The sequence below is a fragment of the Babylonia areolata genome, chromosome 10 (genome assembly GCF_041734735.1).
Source record: "Babylonia areolata isolate BAREFJ2019XMU chromosome 10, ASM4173473v1, whole genome shotgun sequence".
Lineage (NCBI taxonomy): Eukaryota > Metazoa > Mollusca > Gastropoda > Neogastropoda > Buccinidae > Babylonia > Babylonia areolata.
Window position 1 is genome coordinate 5,605,985 of NC_134885.1, and position 17,250 is coordinate 5,623,234.

The 17,250-nt window shown below is 42.0% G+C and overlaps 1 protein-coding gene across 2 annotated transcripts in view; it reads right to left on the reverse strand.

Moving 5' to 3' along the window:
- Nucleotides 1–1,181: 1,181 nt before the first annotated feature.
- The window catches only part of LOC143286735 (pleckstrin homology domain-containing family F member 2-like), a 21,742-nt gene continuing 5,673 nt past the window's right edge, over nucleotides 1,182–17,250 (reverse strand). The window contains exons 1-9 of one of the 2 annotated variants that reach the window (XM_076594456.1): nucleotides 16,831–17,250; nucleotides 14,632–14,696; nucleotides 12,992–13,129; nucleotides 10,105–10,168; nucleotides 8,492–8,617; nucleotides 7,387–7,496; nucleotides 5,326–5,485; nucleotides 4,686–4,807; nucleotides 1,182–4,257 (exon numbers count right to left, since the gene is read on the reverse strand). The exon at nucleotides 16,831–17,250 is cut by the window's right edge and continues 850 nt beyond it. In XM_076594456.1, the coding sequence (XP_076450571.1) occupies nucleotides 4,234–4,257; nucleotides 4,686–4,807; nucleotides 5,326–5,485; nucleotides 7,387–7,496; nucleotides 8,492–8,617; nucleotides 10,105–10,168; nucleotides 12,992–13,129; nucleotides 14,632–14,696; nucleotides 16,831–16,906 (885 nt within the window). In that variant the 5' untranslated portion in view covers nucleotides 16,907–17,250 and the 3' untranslated portion in view covers nucleotides 1,182–4,233. The remainder of the gene's footprint in view (nucleotides 4,258–4,685; nucleotides 4,808–5,325; nucleotides 5,486–7,386; nucleotides 7,497–8,491; nucleotides 8,618–10,104; nucleotides 10,169–12,991; nucleotides 13,130–14,631; nucleotides 14,697–16,830) is intronic. The other variant, XM_076594457.1, reaches the window with a different exon arrangement.

Sequence of the window (17,250 nt, forward strand, 5' to 3'; positions counted from 1 at the left end):
CACATCACTCCTTTTGCAACATCTCCACTGGCTCCCTGTCTCACGCCGAATAAAGTACAAGATCAGCACTCTATGTTATAAATGTATACACAAAACTGCCCCTTCCTATCTCTGTGGCTGCCTTCACCTCTACACTCCATCTCGCTCACTACGATCGGCTTCGGATCCACTCTGTTTATGCATACCAAGATTCAAACACTCAACTGTTGGCCGCCGTTCTTTCCCGGTCTCTGGACCTTGCGACTGGAATGAACTTCCTCTTTCGCTTCAAGTCAAGTCTCCACTCTCAGCTCTTTCAAGTCTGGCCTTAAAACCCACCTCTTCCCAAAATAGCCTCCCTTGCCTGCCCTTCCTTGTCTTTAGTTTCTACAGTTTTAGAGTTATGCATGCGTGTGAATGACTGGTGTGAAAGCGCTTTGATTTGTCTCTGCACAAGATTCAGCGCTATATAAATACCATTATTATTATTATTAATTTTGTGTTTCTTGGTGTACTGGTTTGCCTTGCACTTGTCAATGAAAGTATAATCACACTGATTCCTTTACTTGTCTGCATAAGTCTTGTTCTTGATTCTTACTTATTGGGTAGAGCTTAAATAAACCATGCCCTTCCCATGCTTTTTCTGTTTATGTGCTTATGCTGTGTTGTTTCTTTAAATTTAAAAAAAATTGTTTAAAGCATCAAAAGACTGGGATTTACTGAAGTGACAAAGACGATACTTCAATGCAGCTTGAACACTTTGCTGGACTGTTGCATTAATTAAATCACATCACTGGAAAAGTTCAACTTGTTTTATACTTATCACTGAGGTTCTTAGACTACAGACTGCTGTCTGTTATTGTTTCGAACCAGTCATTGACTACAGACAGCTGTCTGTTATTGTTTTGAACCAGTCATTGAGGTTCTTACATGACAGACTGCTATGAAGAGTGACGATAATTACCACATGATGAAGGCTGTGAATATGATCCATACTTAAGTGCATCCAATAATTTTCAATTTTATTAATGAACTGACAAGCAGGAAAGAAAAGCAAAAAGACTGCCCCACAGGCAGATGGTTAAATCCAGATTGGTGTCCTTACTAGAAAAAAGAAAAGAAAGAAAAAGACATGATTGTCAAAGCCAGAGAGACAATATTATGTTGTTGGTTTTTTTTTGGGGGGGGGGTTTGTTTGTTTGTGTTTTTTTTGCTGTTGTTTTTTTCCAACTTAATAATGACATTGTACTGCACTGAGGCTCTCCCTGGGGAGAGCGGCCCTAATTCCATACAGAGAAATCTGTTGTGACAAAAAAAAGAGTTATACAATACTGAAAGTGAGTGTTATACTGCTAAAAAGATTAAATCTCCTACCCAGAACATGACTCTTGCACAAGAACACAAGCTGTTGTTTCGTCTCCTCTGAAAAGTCCACTCACAAAGCATCACCTATCTGTTTATTCAATGATTCAATGAATGTTGCATATGCCTGTTAGTGAGAGCACACTAAGTTCAGGAGTTTCCACAGACTGCATAGAATGACAGGTTACAATGCATACATGTGTACATAAAAACTATATTATTATTATCATTATTATTACATTTCAATGCATACATTGGTCTGTTGATAACTACAGGGAAAGACACCCAAATTTCATGCCATGAAATCTGTTGTGACAAAGAGGTATACAATACAATCCAATACAATATGATACAATACAAGACAATACAATCCAATCCAATACAATAGAATACAGTACAATGTGAAGACAGAATGGGGGATGATACATCATAGAAGTGAAGGACACCAGGTCACCTCAAAGATGACACCCAACAACACTGGAATATTGCAGAAATGTCTGCTGTGGGAATTTGGACCTAAGTACATAAGTCATTAAAACAACTGAAATCTCCTCAGATAAATATTACTGGAAACATAAACTGTGAAATCTCTGAGCATTTACTCTCTTCTTTTTTTTCTCCAACACTCATCACAGAATGGATAATGTTCCTAAACATGTAAGTCAAAAGACCAGGACAGTTTCTGGCAAAGACTGCAGGTTTGTTTTCCTTCTTTGGCAGAGAAAGGGCACATAATCCCAGTACTACCTGAACTTCAACATTACTCCCCATCATCCACTGCCCCTCGCACAGTCACATGGCGAAAGCAAAGCCAGATGGTTGTAGTGTGTGGAATGGTGGCCTGGTGGTAACACGTCCACCTAGGAAGCAAGAGAATCCGAGCGCAAGGGATCGAATCCCACTCTCGCCAGAATTTTCTCCCCTTCCTCTAGACCTTTCGAGGTGGTCTGGATGCTAGTCATTCAGATGAGACAATAAACCGAGTTTCTGTGTGTAGCATGCAGTAAGCACCCAGAGTAACAAAAGGGCTGTCCCTGGCAAAATTCTGTAGAAAAATCCACTTTGTTATGCAGACAAATACTCCTGAAGGCAGAAAAAAAAAAGAGAAAAAAAGGATTGTGCTGTTAGTGGTGCGATCTCCTGGGGAGAGCAGCCTGAATTTCACACAGAGAAATCTGTTGTGACAAAGAGTAATATGATACAAAATATAGTAATACAGTACCGTGTGTTCACCTGTGAACTACTGGTTTTGAGATGGGGAGGGGGACAAAAGGAAGCCGCTCCCAGTCAACCTTCGGCATTTTGGCAAAAAAAATGGATCACACTTTTAAAATCTTTGTCTACAATCGCCTGTATCTGTGACCAGACATTAAACAAAATTCCACCATGTGAAAGCTTACATTATGATGTCTCATGCATGATTACCATGCAGGTTAAAGCATGCACACACTGTCTACCCAGTGATGTGATGTGGTCACCATAAATGATGATTTTCATGAGAATGTGTCCAAGAAACCAGCAGCATACTTTCTGAACACACCGCATTTTCATTTTAATTCAGCTCTCCTTATGTTAAACATACAACATCATAGTGCAATTTTTTGTTCTTTGCAAGACACTGGTTACAACCAAAATAAAACAACAGTAAACCAAAACAATGCATAAAAAAGAAAAAGACAAAAATCCATGTCTTTTTTTGGAATGTAAACCTTTTGCATCAACAAACTTACCAAAACATGCTTTAGTCTCTAAAACTGTACAATTTTTTTTTATTTTTTTTATTCATGTTACGTGAGGTTAGTAGTACAAGTGTGGTACTGTTTGGAAAATACAAAGAGAAAATGTTAGTACCTGAAGACGTTAAAAAAGTCAAAAAGGAAATTTCCATAACTGAATAAAACAGTAATGATACAATGATGTCACCAATCCTTATCAGACACTACTGTAAAACCCACAGAATTCATTATGGACTGAAGCATCAACTGTTTTGATGAAGACATCAGGAGTACCACAGGGAGAAGAATTCCTTAAGGACTTAACACCAAATACTGTGTTTAAAACGTTTATGATTACCACAGAGAGAATTCCCTAAGGACTGAACACCCAATGCTGTGCTGAAGACATCATGATAACCACATAGAGAAGAATTCCTTGAGGACAAAACACCTAATGCTGCGATGAAGACATCATGATATCCGCAGAGTTAAGAATTCCCGAAGGACTGGACATCCATTGCTGTGATGAAAACATTATGAGTACCAAAGAGAGAATGCCCTAAGGACTAAACACCCAATGCTGTTTTGAAAACATTGTGGGTACGACAGAGAGAAGAATTCTTTAAGGACTGCACACTGAATGCTGTGTTGAAGACATTATGATTACCACAGAGAGAATTCCCTAAGGACTGGACATCCAATGCTGAGTTGAAGACATCAGGAGTACCAAAGAAAGGATTCCCACAGGACTAAACATCCAAAGCTGTTTTAAAGACATTATGAGTACCGAACAGAGAATTCCCAAAGGAAACACCCAATGCTGTTTTGAAGACATCATGATTACCACAGAGAGAAGAATTCCCTAAGAACTGGGTGCATTACGAGAAAACTACAGAGAGAACAAATTCCCTACAGACTGAACTTTTACTGGCATGTTAAAGACATCACGAGAACCACAAACAGCTATAAATAAGGCACAGTGAGCTGTTTACAGCACTCCACAAAAAGATCCACAGCCTACGAATTGTGACTCCTGGCGTCGGGTGAAGAAGAACTCTCCGGAAGGACTTGTTTCACTGGTAATGGCTGCTGATGATTATCCAAAGCGTAGCATGATAGGTGACTGCAAGGTGCTGTCTCTCCCCCATTCCTGTTTCATTCCCTTCTCTCTGTGTTCTCAGTCGTAGGTCTGGAAGTGGGCCTGTTGGAGACATGGGGATCATGGGGCATCAGTGTCTTGCACAGAGCATCCGTCGTCAGCAAATATAGATATTTAGCAAACTTTTTTGTCAGAGAGACAAAGTGCCGATTCTCCTGAAACTGATACTTTACACTGATAGAATATCAGATATAAAACTGTATATGATGTCACTGATGACACAAACACACTTCCCCTTCGCCCCTCTCCCATACCCTCCCACCTTACCACCAAATAAGTGACCACAAAACAGAAACCAGGCTGAGAATAAGTTCTCACTAAGAGAAATCAAGTAGAATCTGAATGAGAACAACTTTATCACCTCAGTAAAGAGAAAATTACGTCTTGAAAAGAAAACGCTGATCCTGACAGAGCCCGTCTTCAAAACAAAACCATCCCCTCCCCAACACTAGCAGTGACAGAAGACTCACATCATCAAAGGTGACCACATCGTCTCCGACTCCTGCCACATTCCCAGCTCCCTCTGTTTTCTCGTCTTCGTCGTCAGACGTGTCCTCGCCTGACGAGTCCTCCCCCGTGGCTATCACAGTGTCTGGAGAAAAACATCATCAGTGACATGGAGAAAGTGTGACACTGACAATCAGTATCAACATGGAGAAGATGTGACACCAACAACCAACAATCAGTATCAACATGGAGAAGATGTGAAACCGACAATCAATATCAACATGGAGAAGATGTGACACCAACAACCAACAATCAGTATCAATATGGAGAAGACATTACACTGACAAGAAGAAAAAGACAGAGACAGAGAAGAAGAAAAAGACGAAGAAGCAGAAGAAGCAGAAAAAGAAGAAAGAGAAGAAGAAGAAGCAGCAAAAGAGAAGGTAGAAGTAGAAGAAGAAGAAGGAGCAGAAGAAGAAAAAGAAGAAGCAGAAGAAGAAGAAGAAGACAAAGACGAAGAAGACGAAGAAGAAGAAGAAGAAGAAGAAGACGAAGAAGAAGCAGAAGAAGAAGACAAAGAAAAAGCAGAAGAAAAAGACGAAGACAAAGAAGCAGAAGCAGATGAAGCAGCAGAACCAGAAGAAGAAGAATAGTCTCCCATACAGGCGGTGGCAGACTTGTCCCCCTGGCTTGGGGACTTTCCAGACAGCTGTTGGAAGCAGGTCAGACACACACGCAGTGGCCGGGACGACTGCTGAGGCAGCAGCCAGCGCTTCGAGGAACATGTGTTGCACACCACCAGGCCGCAGTGTCGGCAGTGATGCTGGAAACAAACGTGACGTCCAGTTGTCAGTGTTGTCAACAACTGTCATGTCATGCGCTATGTTGATGACAAAAACAACAATAATTACAATAATGAATAGTATTTATATAGTAGAACACGTGTTGCACACCACCAGACTGCAGTGTCAGCAGTGATGCTGGAAACACATGGCATCCAGTTGTTAGTGTTGTCGACAAGTGTCATGTCATGCACTATCATAATAATAATAATAAGAGTGGAGTGATGGCCTAGAGGTAAAGGTAATGCGTCTGCCTAGGAAGTGAGAGAATCTGAGCGCGCTGGTTTGAATCACGACTCAGCTGCCGATATTTTCTCCCCCTTCACTAGATCTTAAGTGGTGGTCTGGACGCTAGTCATTCAGATGAGACGATAAACCGAGGTCCCGTGTGCAGCATGCACTTAGCGCATGTAAAAGAATCCACGACAACAAAAGGGTTGTCCCTGGCAAAATTCTGTAGAAAAATCCACTTTGATAGGAAAAACAAATAAAACTGCACACAGGAAAAAAAAAAAAAAAAAAGGGTGGCGCTGTAGTGTAGCCACGTGCTCTCCCTGGGGAGAGCAGCCCAAATTTCACACAGAGAAATCTGTTGAGATAAAAAGAGATACAAATACAAAATACAAATAATGAACAGCATTTATATAGAACACATGTCGCACACTACCAGACTGTAGTGTTTGCAATGGTACTGGAAACAACACGATACCAAGTTGTCAGTGTTGTCGCTGTGCTATAATCATAATATCAACAAAAGGAAAAAGATGAAAAAGAAGAAGCAAAAGAAGAAACTGGGAACGATGAGTCATTTTAACACTTGATGAGAATTAAAGAAAAAGCAACATTATGTATGCTATTTTTTTTAAATCGTCTAATATCACTGTCAGTGAAAAGACGCTAAACTAAAGAACGAACACACACACACACACACGCATACACACACACGCACACACGCACACACACACACGCACACAAACCCAACCCCTCCTTCTCTTCCTAACATTTGTTCTGAACCGTCCTTGAATGTCTTAGGTAAGATTTCATCACCAACAAAGGTTTCTTTTCACCCGTTTTCATTTTCATTTTCTTTAAGGAAGAAAGTAACAGAATGGTTAAGATACTGGCTGCCAACACATTGTCTGTGAGTATGTCGGTCTGATTCCAGCTCTTGACCTTTTCTCCTAAGTTTGACTGGAAAATCAAACTGAACACCTAGTCATTCGGATGAGACGATAAACCAGCAGCAACTCACCTGGCGCACTGAAGAAGTGTGTTGCCTGAGAAAAATCTGTAGAAGGAATCCACAAATATGTATCCATGCATTCAAGGCCTGACAAACTTGTTGGGTTATGTTGCTGTTGGGCATCTGCTTACTTGGCAGTGGTGTAGCATACATTGATTTGTCTGAAAGCAGTGACGCCTCCTTGAGAAACTGAAACTGAAAGCTGAAAGGAAATTTTCTTCCTAAAATTACGTTTCAGTAACATACTTACCGTGACCCACAAGTGCAGACTCCGGCAGGGGTCTGATTCCTGTCCTGTGCAAACTACTACTCGCATATGCGGAGAAAACTTAAGTAGCTACGGCCTATAACCTCCCGAGTTGTAGGTTACCTCCCCTTTGCACCCCTGACTAGCGCCCGTCTTTTGACTCTTGCTCCTGTGCTCTGCATACGGCTAATTTTTTTTTTTTTTGTATTTTCTGTCTATCGATTCTTTGGCACTCTCGTTTTGTGTCTGATGATGAATCACAACAGGTCACAAAACTACTTAGCCTGATTGGGCGATCGAGTATTTTTCTCCACTCCTTTCACCTTCACGTCACCACGCCCCCCCAAACCCCTCCCCCCTCATCCCCCCTCCCCAGTGGTGCGATCACCTACCCGCCTGTTGATGACAGTGAACTCGGACCGTTTGCAGTGCTGACACACTTTGGTGGCCGAGTCAGGCACCCAGACCGGGGAGTCTTCCAGAAGGTTCTGCGCCACACCCCCTGAAACAGGCGTCAGATGATGTCACACACACTGTCATATCGTCTGACACATTTTTCTGATGATGTCACACACACTGTCATATCGTCTGACACGTTTTTTTGATGATGTCGCACATTTGACACGTCTTTGAAATGATGTCATGCGCAATCACATCGACTGATGATGTCACACACACTGCCATATCGTCTGACATGTCTTTCTGATGTCACACATGATGTCACACATCCTGTCACGTTGTCTGATGATGTCACACACAGTTACATCATCTGACACATCTTTCAGATGATGTCAAGCACAATGTCACATCATCTGATGATGTTATACACACTGTAACATTGTCTGATATTGTCATACACAGTCACATTGTCTGAAACGTCTTTCTGATGATGTCACAAACACTGTCACATAGTCTGATGATGTCATGCATGCTGTCACATAGTCTGACATGTCTTTCTAATGATGCAGTTTCAGTTTCAGTTTTCAGTAGCTCAAGGAGGCGTCACTGCGTTCAGACAAATCCATATACGCTACACCACATCTGCCAAGCAGATGCCTGACCAGCAGCGTAACCCAACGCGCTTAGTCAGGCCTTGAGAAAAAAAAAAATTACAAAATAAATAAATAAATAATAATAATAATAGATAAATACATAAAAAAAATGATGCACACTGTCACACCGACTGTTGATGTCACACACACTGTCACATCATCTAACACATCCTTTACATCCATAACAGTTATCAATCTCCCTTCTTCCCCCATTTTTTTTTCCCCATCTTTTCGGATAATGCAAGCTCAAAAACACAGCTGCATTTCCTCCAGTCAATTTGAAGCTTCTTGCTAAAAAAAATAAATAAATATATGGTTTAAAAAATTCAATCACTCTTTTTTCACATATTTTCAACAACAACAAACATATCTGTTTCTTTAGGTACACGTCAGACATACCTTGTAGCGTCACACACTTCATGACAACACGACAGCAGTGACTCACGTTTCGCCAGCAGTTCGTTAACACAGGTCTTGATGTGAGCCATCCACTCTTTCTTCTCGGTAGCCGTAGCAGCATACACCACGAAGGACTTGCTGGGGTTGATGATCTTCCAGCCATTGCGTAACTCTGTCCAAACAGCAAGGGTCACCATATGTGGGTTGGGTGTGTATCTCGTGTAACTGATTTTTCCTGGTGTGTGGGGGTGGGTGTGGGTGGGGGGAGAGGGCGTATGCATGAGCGTGTGTATGTGTGTTTGTAGACGAGTGTGCGTGTATGTGTGTGGAATTTTTGTGTGTTTTTTTTTTCTGTTGTCTTTTGTTTTGTTTTTTGGCCAATGAAGAAAGCCTCCTGTTGAGCACTAAAAAAAAAAAAGAAAAAAAAAAGGAATTTAAAGAAAAGAAAGAAAGAAAGAAACAGAAAAAAAAGAAAACATGTGCTCCATGGACTTGCATAAAACTGAGGCTACAAAAAAAAAAAAAAAGAGAGAAAAAAAAAAAAAGAGAGAAAAAAAAACAAAAAAAAAACCTCTGTCCATCAGCAAGTAGCCAATCAACATGGAATCGTCATCATCAAGCCATATCATCACCATCTTCTCACTGGTTTTCTGTCTACGCACAGTTTCAGTTTTCTGTTTCAGTAACTCAAGGAGGAATCACTGCATTCAGAAAAATTCCATATGCACCACACCACATCAGCTCAGAAAGATGCCTGACGAGCAGCACTACCCAACATGCTCAGTGAGGCCTTAAATGCATGCTTATCACATATTTGTGTACCTATCAAGAGTGGATTTCTTCTGAACAATTTTACCAGAGGACAACGCTTTTGGTGCCATGGGTTCTTTTTCAGTGCTCCAAGTGCATGCTGCACACGGGACCTCGGTTTATCGTCTCAGTGACTAGACGCTCAGTTTGAGAGCAGGATTCGAAACCACACCGTCACAGGCTCTCTATATTGGCAGTTCAGCGGACGGGCGCAATAGCCGAGTGGTTAAAGCGTTGGACTGTCAATCTGAGGGTCCCGGGTTCGAATCACGGTGACGGCGCCTGGTGGGTAAAGGGTGGAGATTTTTACGATCTCCCAGGTCAACATATGTGCAGACCTGCTAGTGCCTGAACCCCCTTCTGTGTATACGCAAGCAGAAGATCAAATACACACGTTAAAGATCCTGTAATCCATGTCAGCGTTCGGTGGGTTATGGAAACAAGAACATACCCAGCATGCACACCCCCAAAAACTGAGTATGGCTGCCTACATGGCGGGGTAAAAACGGTCATACACGTAAAAGCCCACTCGTGTGCATACGAGTGAACGCAGAAGAAGAAGAAGAGGCAGTTCAGTGTACCTACCATTCTGCCACCCTCCTCTGTTGTCTATTCACAACAGGGTGAACTGACATTTATCGTAATTCTGCACACATGTGTGTAACACACACACACACACATACACATACGCACACACACACACACAGACACACACACACGCAGACACGCACACACACACACACACACACACACACACACAAACTGCAGCATACAACCTCTCAAACAACCTTCTGCCCTATTTTTGTCCAGCATGCATACATACATACAACAAGTACAGTTCAAACTTACGTCCGTCATCTTCCACATTCTCCAACTTGATGTTCTCCAGTGGCAGTATATGCTGTGTGTTATACTGCAACAGACATCAACACATCAGTGGAAGACAGTGATATTTCTTTTGGTTTTCCAAGAAATCTATTTCTTGAAATCCTGTCTGAAATCATATCAACAAACTGACGTGTCCAAGACACCAGCGTCATTCTTTTTGTACCCAAGACAATGTCATTTTCATTCAGCTCTCCATACAACTCCATCCACACAACAAGGCAGTGCAATTTTTCGGTTTTCACAATACACTGAATACAACAAAACAAAACAAAACAATAGTAAACCAAAAAAACTATGCATAAAAAAGAAAAAGACAAAAACTATGTCTTTTTTTTGGAATGTAAATCTTTTGCATCAACAAACTTACGATGGCCTTAAACTGTGCGGTTAAGTATGTGTAATTAAACTGTGGTGTGCAAGTGAATTCATGCTACCTTTCAGAAACAATGTCATCACCTAACTGTGGTGTGCAAGTGAATGAAACAACAAAAACAAATTGCTTTCAAGATCCATATACAGACTAAAGACTGTATGGTCTCTGAACAAAATTGGTCATTAACCCCTAGGCTGCCTGCATGACGAGATAACTCGTCATGGCAAGCATGTATGCTTCGCTGCCTGCATGACGAGATAACTCGTCATCGAAATATTCTGACTTTTCCCTGCTTTGCATTCAGTTCGTTGACAAAAATGCTGGTAGCTTTAGCTTGGGGAATCTTTCTGGATTCTATTCATAGCTAGAAACACCATCTGCGTCATAAGGCAGTCCTTTATTTGAACGTTTTGGTTGGGTTACTGGCCGCAGTCTTTGCCTGGCTCCTCTCCTCGCTCGCTCAACAAAATGTCGGACTGACTCCGTGCTCAAGACATGCGCTCGTGGCGAACTAAATCAACCAAGATTACTTTCTTCAGCTAATGCTCAGAAAGAATTGGAGCATAAATTCGAAGGAGAAGACAGTGGTGAACATTTATAGGACGATTTGATAGAAAATAAAGGGAGCAATCAAGAGAGTGGCCAAGATACAACTATCAGTGAGTGATGCAGGCTGTTCAACTCTAGCAGACGAATTTTTAGCAGGGCACCGTATGAGCTATTTTCTTGGCACTCAGCCAACGCGGTCTGATGAAGTGACGGTGTGAGAGGGGTGAAGAGGAGGATGGTGGAGACTGAGGGGGCGTGGCCTCACATCCATATTATCACTTGCAGAAGTCACAATGCATCTATTTCTTTTTCCGTTTTTTTATATTGTGGTTGTTCTAGTATGATTTTGTGTGTGCAGATATCCATTTGTCCAGAAAATGATATTTTTGTGCAAATTACCAGACTAATGTTTGTAATGAACAAGTTGAAAATGTGACAAAAAACAAAACACTGATTTCAAAACAACAGCATGTCACTTAAAATGCATAAAATGGGAAAACATCATGTGTTTTGTATTCTTTATTCATTTCCCTTTCAGAAAATGTATACTTTTATGGGTCTTTCTCCAATAACAAAGAGCACAGAATTTTTTGAAAATTTATACCCGTTTTTTGTGAAAAAACCCTGGCAAATAGATTTCACTTAAATCTTATTTTCCTGGCAGCGAAAGGGTTAAAGTACCTGGTGTTTGTGGCTGTGATCTGACATCTGTGCACATCATTCTTGACTGCAACAACTGGGGTGTTTTCTCCCATCAGTTACCATGACAACAGTTAACTGTCTCTTTGATGATGTACCGACTGGCAAGGTAATTATGTGTGAGGTAGTTCAGAGTTTAACTTGGAGCCCAGCTTGCCCTTTACTTTGATTCTACATTGCGAATTGTGCGTGTGTGTGTGTGTGTGTGTGTGTGTGTGTGTGTGTGTGTTTCTGTTTTCTGCCCCACCCCCACCCCTACCACCCCCCACCACAGAATGATTCCATCTGTACCCAAGTCCACAGCACACACCACAGCACTGAACCAAGTCCACAACACACAACACAGCACTGAACCAAGTCCACAGCACACATCATAGCACTGAACCAAGTCCACAGCACACACCACAGCACTGAACTAAGTCCACAGCACACAACACAGCACTGAACCAAGTCCACAGCACACATCATAGCACTGAACCAAGTCCACAGCACACACCACAGCACTGAACCAAGTCCACAACACACAACACAGCACTGAACCAAGTCCACAGCACACATCATAGCACTGAACCAAGTCCACAGCACACAACACAGCATGGATATCTGCACACAAGTCCACAGCACACACCACAGCACTGAACCAAATCCACAGCACACACCACAGCACTGAACCAAGCCCACAGCACACACCACAGCCCTGAACCAAGTCCACAGCACACAACACAGCACTGAACCAAGTCCACAGCACACAACACAGCACTGAACATCTGCACACAAGTCCACAGCACACAACACAGCACACACCACAGCCCTGAACCAAGTCCGCAGCACACACCACAGCACTGAACCAATCTCCAGCACACAACACAGCATGGAACCAAGTCCACAGCACACAACACACCACTGAACCAAATCCACAGCACACACCACAGCACTGAACCAAATCCACAGCACACACCACAGCACTGAACAAAGTCCCCAACACACACCACAGCACTGAACAAAGTCCCCAGCACACACCACAGCACTGAACCAAGTCCACAGCACACACCACAGCACTGAACCAAGTCCACAGCACACACCACAGCACTGAACCAAGTCCCCAGCACACAACACAGCACACAACGTTGCATGGAACCAAGTCCCCAGCACACAACACAGCACACAACATAGCATGGAACCAAGTCCACAGCACACACACCACAGCACCGAACCAGCCCCCTGTACCTTCTTCTTGTGAATGATGATGTTGCCGTACACCAGGATGTCGTTGAAGAGGAAGAACTGTCGGGGTTTGGGTTTCTTGCGGCACAGTTTCGTCAGCACCCCCTCTCCTACCAACACCCGTCCGGCAATGGCTAGTGGCTGTCAAACACAGAGTTTCACATCCGCCTCAATCCTTGTTCTGTTTTTTTATTTGTTTGGTTTTTTGACTCACTTGTGTAAACAAAGTGAGCCTATGTTTTAACTCTCTCGATACGAACGGCGAAAGAGACGACATTAACAGCGTTTCACCCCAAATATCACCATCAAAATATTGCAAGCGGAAAGCTCTTATACTGAAGAGGTGAATGTTGACAAAGAATACCACAATTCTGACGATGGAAGCTAAAGGTTGGGTCATTGAGACACCCACTGGACATCCGAGGGGTCTGTGTAGAGGAGAAGAGAGGACTGGCCGTACTGAGTTAGTTAACCCGGTGTTCGGTTGTCTGTGTGTGTGTGTGTGTGTGTGTGTGCCCGTGTGTGTGTGTGTCCGTGGTAAACTTTAACATTGACATTTTCTCTGCAAATACTTTGTCAGTTGACACCAAATTTGGCATAAAAATAGGAAAAATTCAGTTCTTTCCAGTCATCTTGTTTAAAACAATATTGCACCTCTGGGATGGGCACAAAAAAATAATAAAAGAAGCCTAATTATATGCAAACTGCATTTACTGTTATATTTATAATTTTTGTGTTCTCTAAACTTGGAACTTTGACCTCTTATTCTGACACAACAACAAGAGGAGTCATTATTATCATTTTTTGTTCAAACAGGAGCTTCTTTTGCTAAGCATGGAGTTTTTATTTATTTTTGCAAACGTTTTTTGGTGCAGATAGTAAAAAAGGGAAATTACTCTGTAATTAATGCTAGGGGACGTAATTTATCACAAGTGAGTCTTGAAGGCCTTGCCTCTCTTGTTTTTCATACACTTGCCCTTACACTGTCTCAATTCACAGACACAGGTGTTACACATAGTTTCAAATAGTCTCCATCGTCATCCTTGTCACATATGCTTTTAACACTGTCTCAATTTGCAGACATGATGCATACTCTTCATTGTCTCAATTCACAGACATATCCAATTGGTTACAATCATTCTCTCAGCTCCTGTCCACACTAGTATTACACGTTAACTGGCACTGTCTTGGTTCCTATGAATATTTTACATTGATTGATTCAATTCATACATATTCTTAGCACTGTTGTAGAGCAATAATACATCATATACAAGCATTATACAAACTACAATCATGTTATCCTTCTGATCTTAATCAGATTTGAACAGAGCATAATACCTACATCATAAATGTAGTCAAAAGTTTCAGAACATAAATTCATTTTCGAACAAACAGTAAAAGTTTATGCACACAATCATCAACAACAACAACAACAACGACAAAGGGTCCAATATCATTTCCAGAAAAAGGAACTAATTTATCTCACTCCCTTTGTATTTAGTTGTTAATTCAGATTTTTCTTACAAAAAGCACTTTAATCTTTATTTTTATACATGTCCACCTGTGTTATATTATGGAAATTAACCATCAAAGTCTGCACTGCTCTCTACAGATTCAGCATGTTGCTATTGTCCAACCCCTACCTGTCCCGAAGAACCAAAACATTGTTCCACAAAGTTGATTCGCCGAGCATTGGCCTCCGTGTTTACTGTAACACACATATACAACACACGACACCTGTAGCATTTACCTCACTGTTCACTGTAACACACAAGTACAACACACAACACCTGTGGCATTTACCTCCCTGTTCACTGTAACACACGCATACAACATGCGTAGCACTGACCTCCCAGTTCACTGTAACACACACATACAACACGTGTAGCGTTTACCTCCCTGTTCACTGTAACGCACACATACAACACGTGTAGCATTTACCTCCCTGTCCACTGTAACACACACATACAACACGTGTAGCATTTACCTCCCTGTTCACTATAATGCACACATACAGCACACAACACCTGTAGCATTGGTCTCTGTGTTCACTGAACACACACATGTATATGAAACATGACACCTGAAGGATTTACCTCTGTGTTAACTGTAACACACACATAAAACACACAACACCTGTAGCATTTACCTCCGTGTTCGCTGTAACACACACACACACACACACACACACCACCTGTCAACAGTGCTCGGGAGGTTGAGAATCATGGTGTTTGTACACTACATGCAAGTTTCACAAAAATCAATAAGCACCACTTCATAAATGCAGGTAGGAGAGAGAGAGAGAGAGAGAGAGAGAGAGAGAGAGAGAGAGAGAGAGAGAGAGAGGAGAGGAGAGGGGTATTCTACAGCTAACTGCCTACTGAACTAATAAATAAATAACTGAAGCAGACGACGTGGAGAATGGCCCACGGAATCAAATTTGAAGTAGTGATACAGACGGGCGCAATAGCCAAGTGGTTAAAGCGTTGGACTGTCAATCTGAGGGTCCCGGGTTCGAATCACGGTGACGGTGCCTGGTGGGTAAAGGGTGGAGATTTTTACGATGTCCCAGGTCAACATATGTGCAGACCTGCTAGCGCCTGAACCCCCTTCGTGTGTATATGCAAGCAGAAGATCAAATACGCACGTTAAAGATCCTACAATCCATGTCAGCGTTCGGTGGGTTATGGAAACAAGAACATACCCAGCATGCACACACCCCGAAAACGGAGTATGGCTGCCTACATGGCGGGGTAAAAACGTAAAAGCCCACTCGTGTGCATACGAGTGAACACAGAAGAAGAAGAAGAAGTAGTGATACAGAGCAGGGGAAAAAAACATAGCTGAGATGACAACAGCTGGGTGATTCAAGAACAGGAAACATCAGCCTGTGAACACATTATTCTCTCTCTCTCTCTCTCTCTCTCTCTCTCTCTCTCTCTTTCTCTCTGTCTGTCTGTCTGTCTGTCTCCCAGTCTACTTTGATAAGATTATGGCTTGGTCTAGAAGAGCTTGGTATAAATAAAATATATCAGAATGCTTATGTACATCTTTTCTGTCTGTTCTGTCCTAGCATTTTGAAAGATGAATACCACTTCATTGTTGTGTGTTATAAACAGTCACATCCACCAGAAATATATTTCAGAGTTCATAAATGCTGATGACAATACCTTGCTTCCTGTTCCATAAAATCCATGTGTTACCTCACAGAAAAATCTTGTAATGTGGACTTATTATCCTTTAAAATACAGATACGAATTTACATACAATGGAAGAACTAGAGTTTCTAAAAGATGTTGCGAAAACAGATGAATATGCACATACATATTATGTATAATTTACTGACAATTCCCTTTCATCCACTTATCAATTACTCATGTACAATACAGACTATTTGTTTGGATGAGCGAAATAAACATTCTTTCTGCATGTTGAATTACCCCAATGTGTCACCTAGACCCTTTTGTATAAAGGCTAGTGGCCTTCATGTCAGTGACTCAGTATGCGTGTGTGTGTGTGTGCGTCTGTATCAGTGTCTCTCTCTCTCTTCGTCCCTTCCTCAATTGTGAACACAGACTCACACACACACACACACACACACACACACGCACACACAGAGTAGAAGACTATGCACAAGCTCACTCAGAAAGACAACACGCACACATACATCCAGACATTGGCATACAGACACACAAACACACACAACTTATCAACATTTCGTTGTTGTTTTTCTTAAAGGGATTTGTTCAAATCCCCCCAAAATATCCAATCATTCTAGCTGTTCACCTTGGCTACAAATCAAGCCAACATTCTGACCCTGACCCCTCCTCTTCAGCGCTCACCTTGACCCCGTGACCCAAAGAAAGGTATTCCTTCATCATGTGGGCCAGGCCCACATACCATCATCATGTGAGTCATTCTGACTTGTTAACACACGGGGCGTTTATCTCACACTACTGCTCTCCTCTTTGCTCTCACTGGTGCTGTGGCAGGTGTTTTTCCCTTCAGGTGAAATCACCTGTGTTTACTTGTCTCACACTGCTCCTCTCCTCTTTGGTCTGATAATAAGGTAGTTGTTTTTCTCTTCAGGTGAAATCATGTATGTCCACCTATATCACATTACTCCTCTCCTCTCTGGCCAATAACCAGGTAGTTGTTTTTCCCCTTCAGGTGAAATCACGTATGTCCACCTATATCATATTACTCCTCTCCTGGCCAGTAACCAGGTAGTTGTTTTTCCCTTCAGGTGAAATCACGTATGT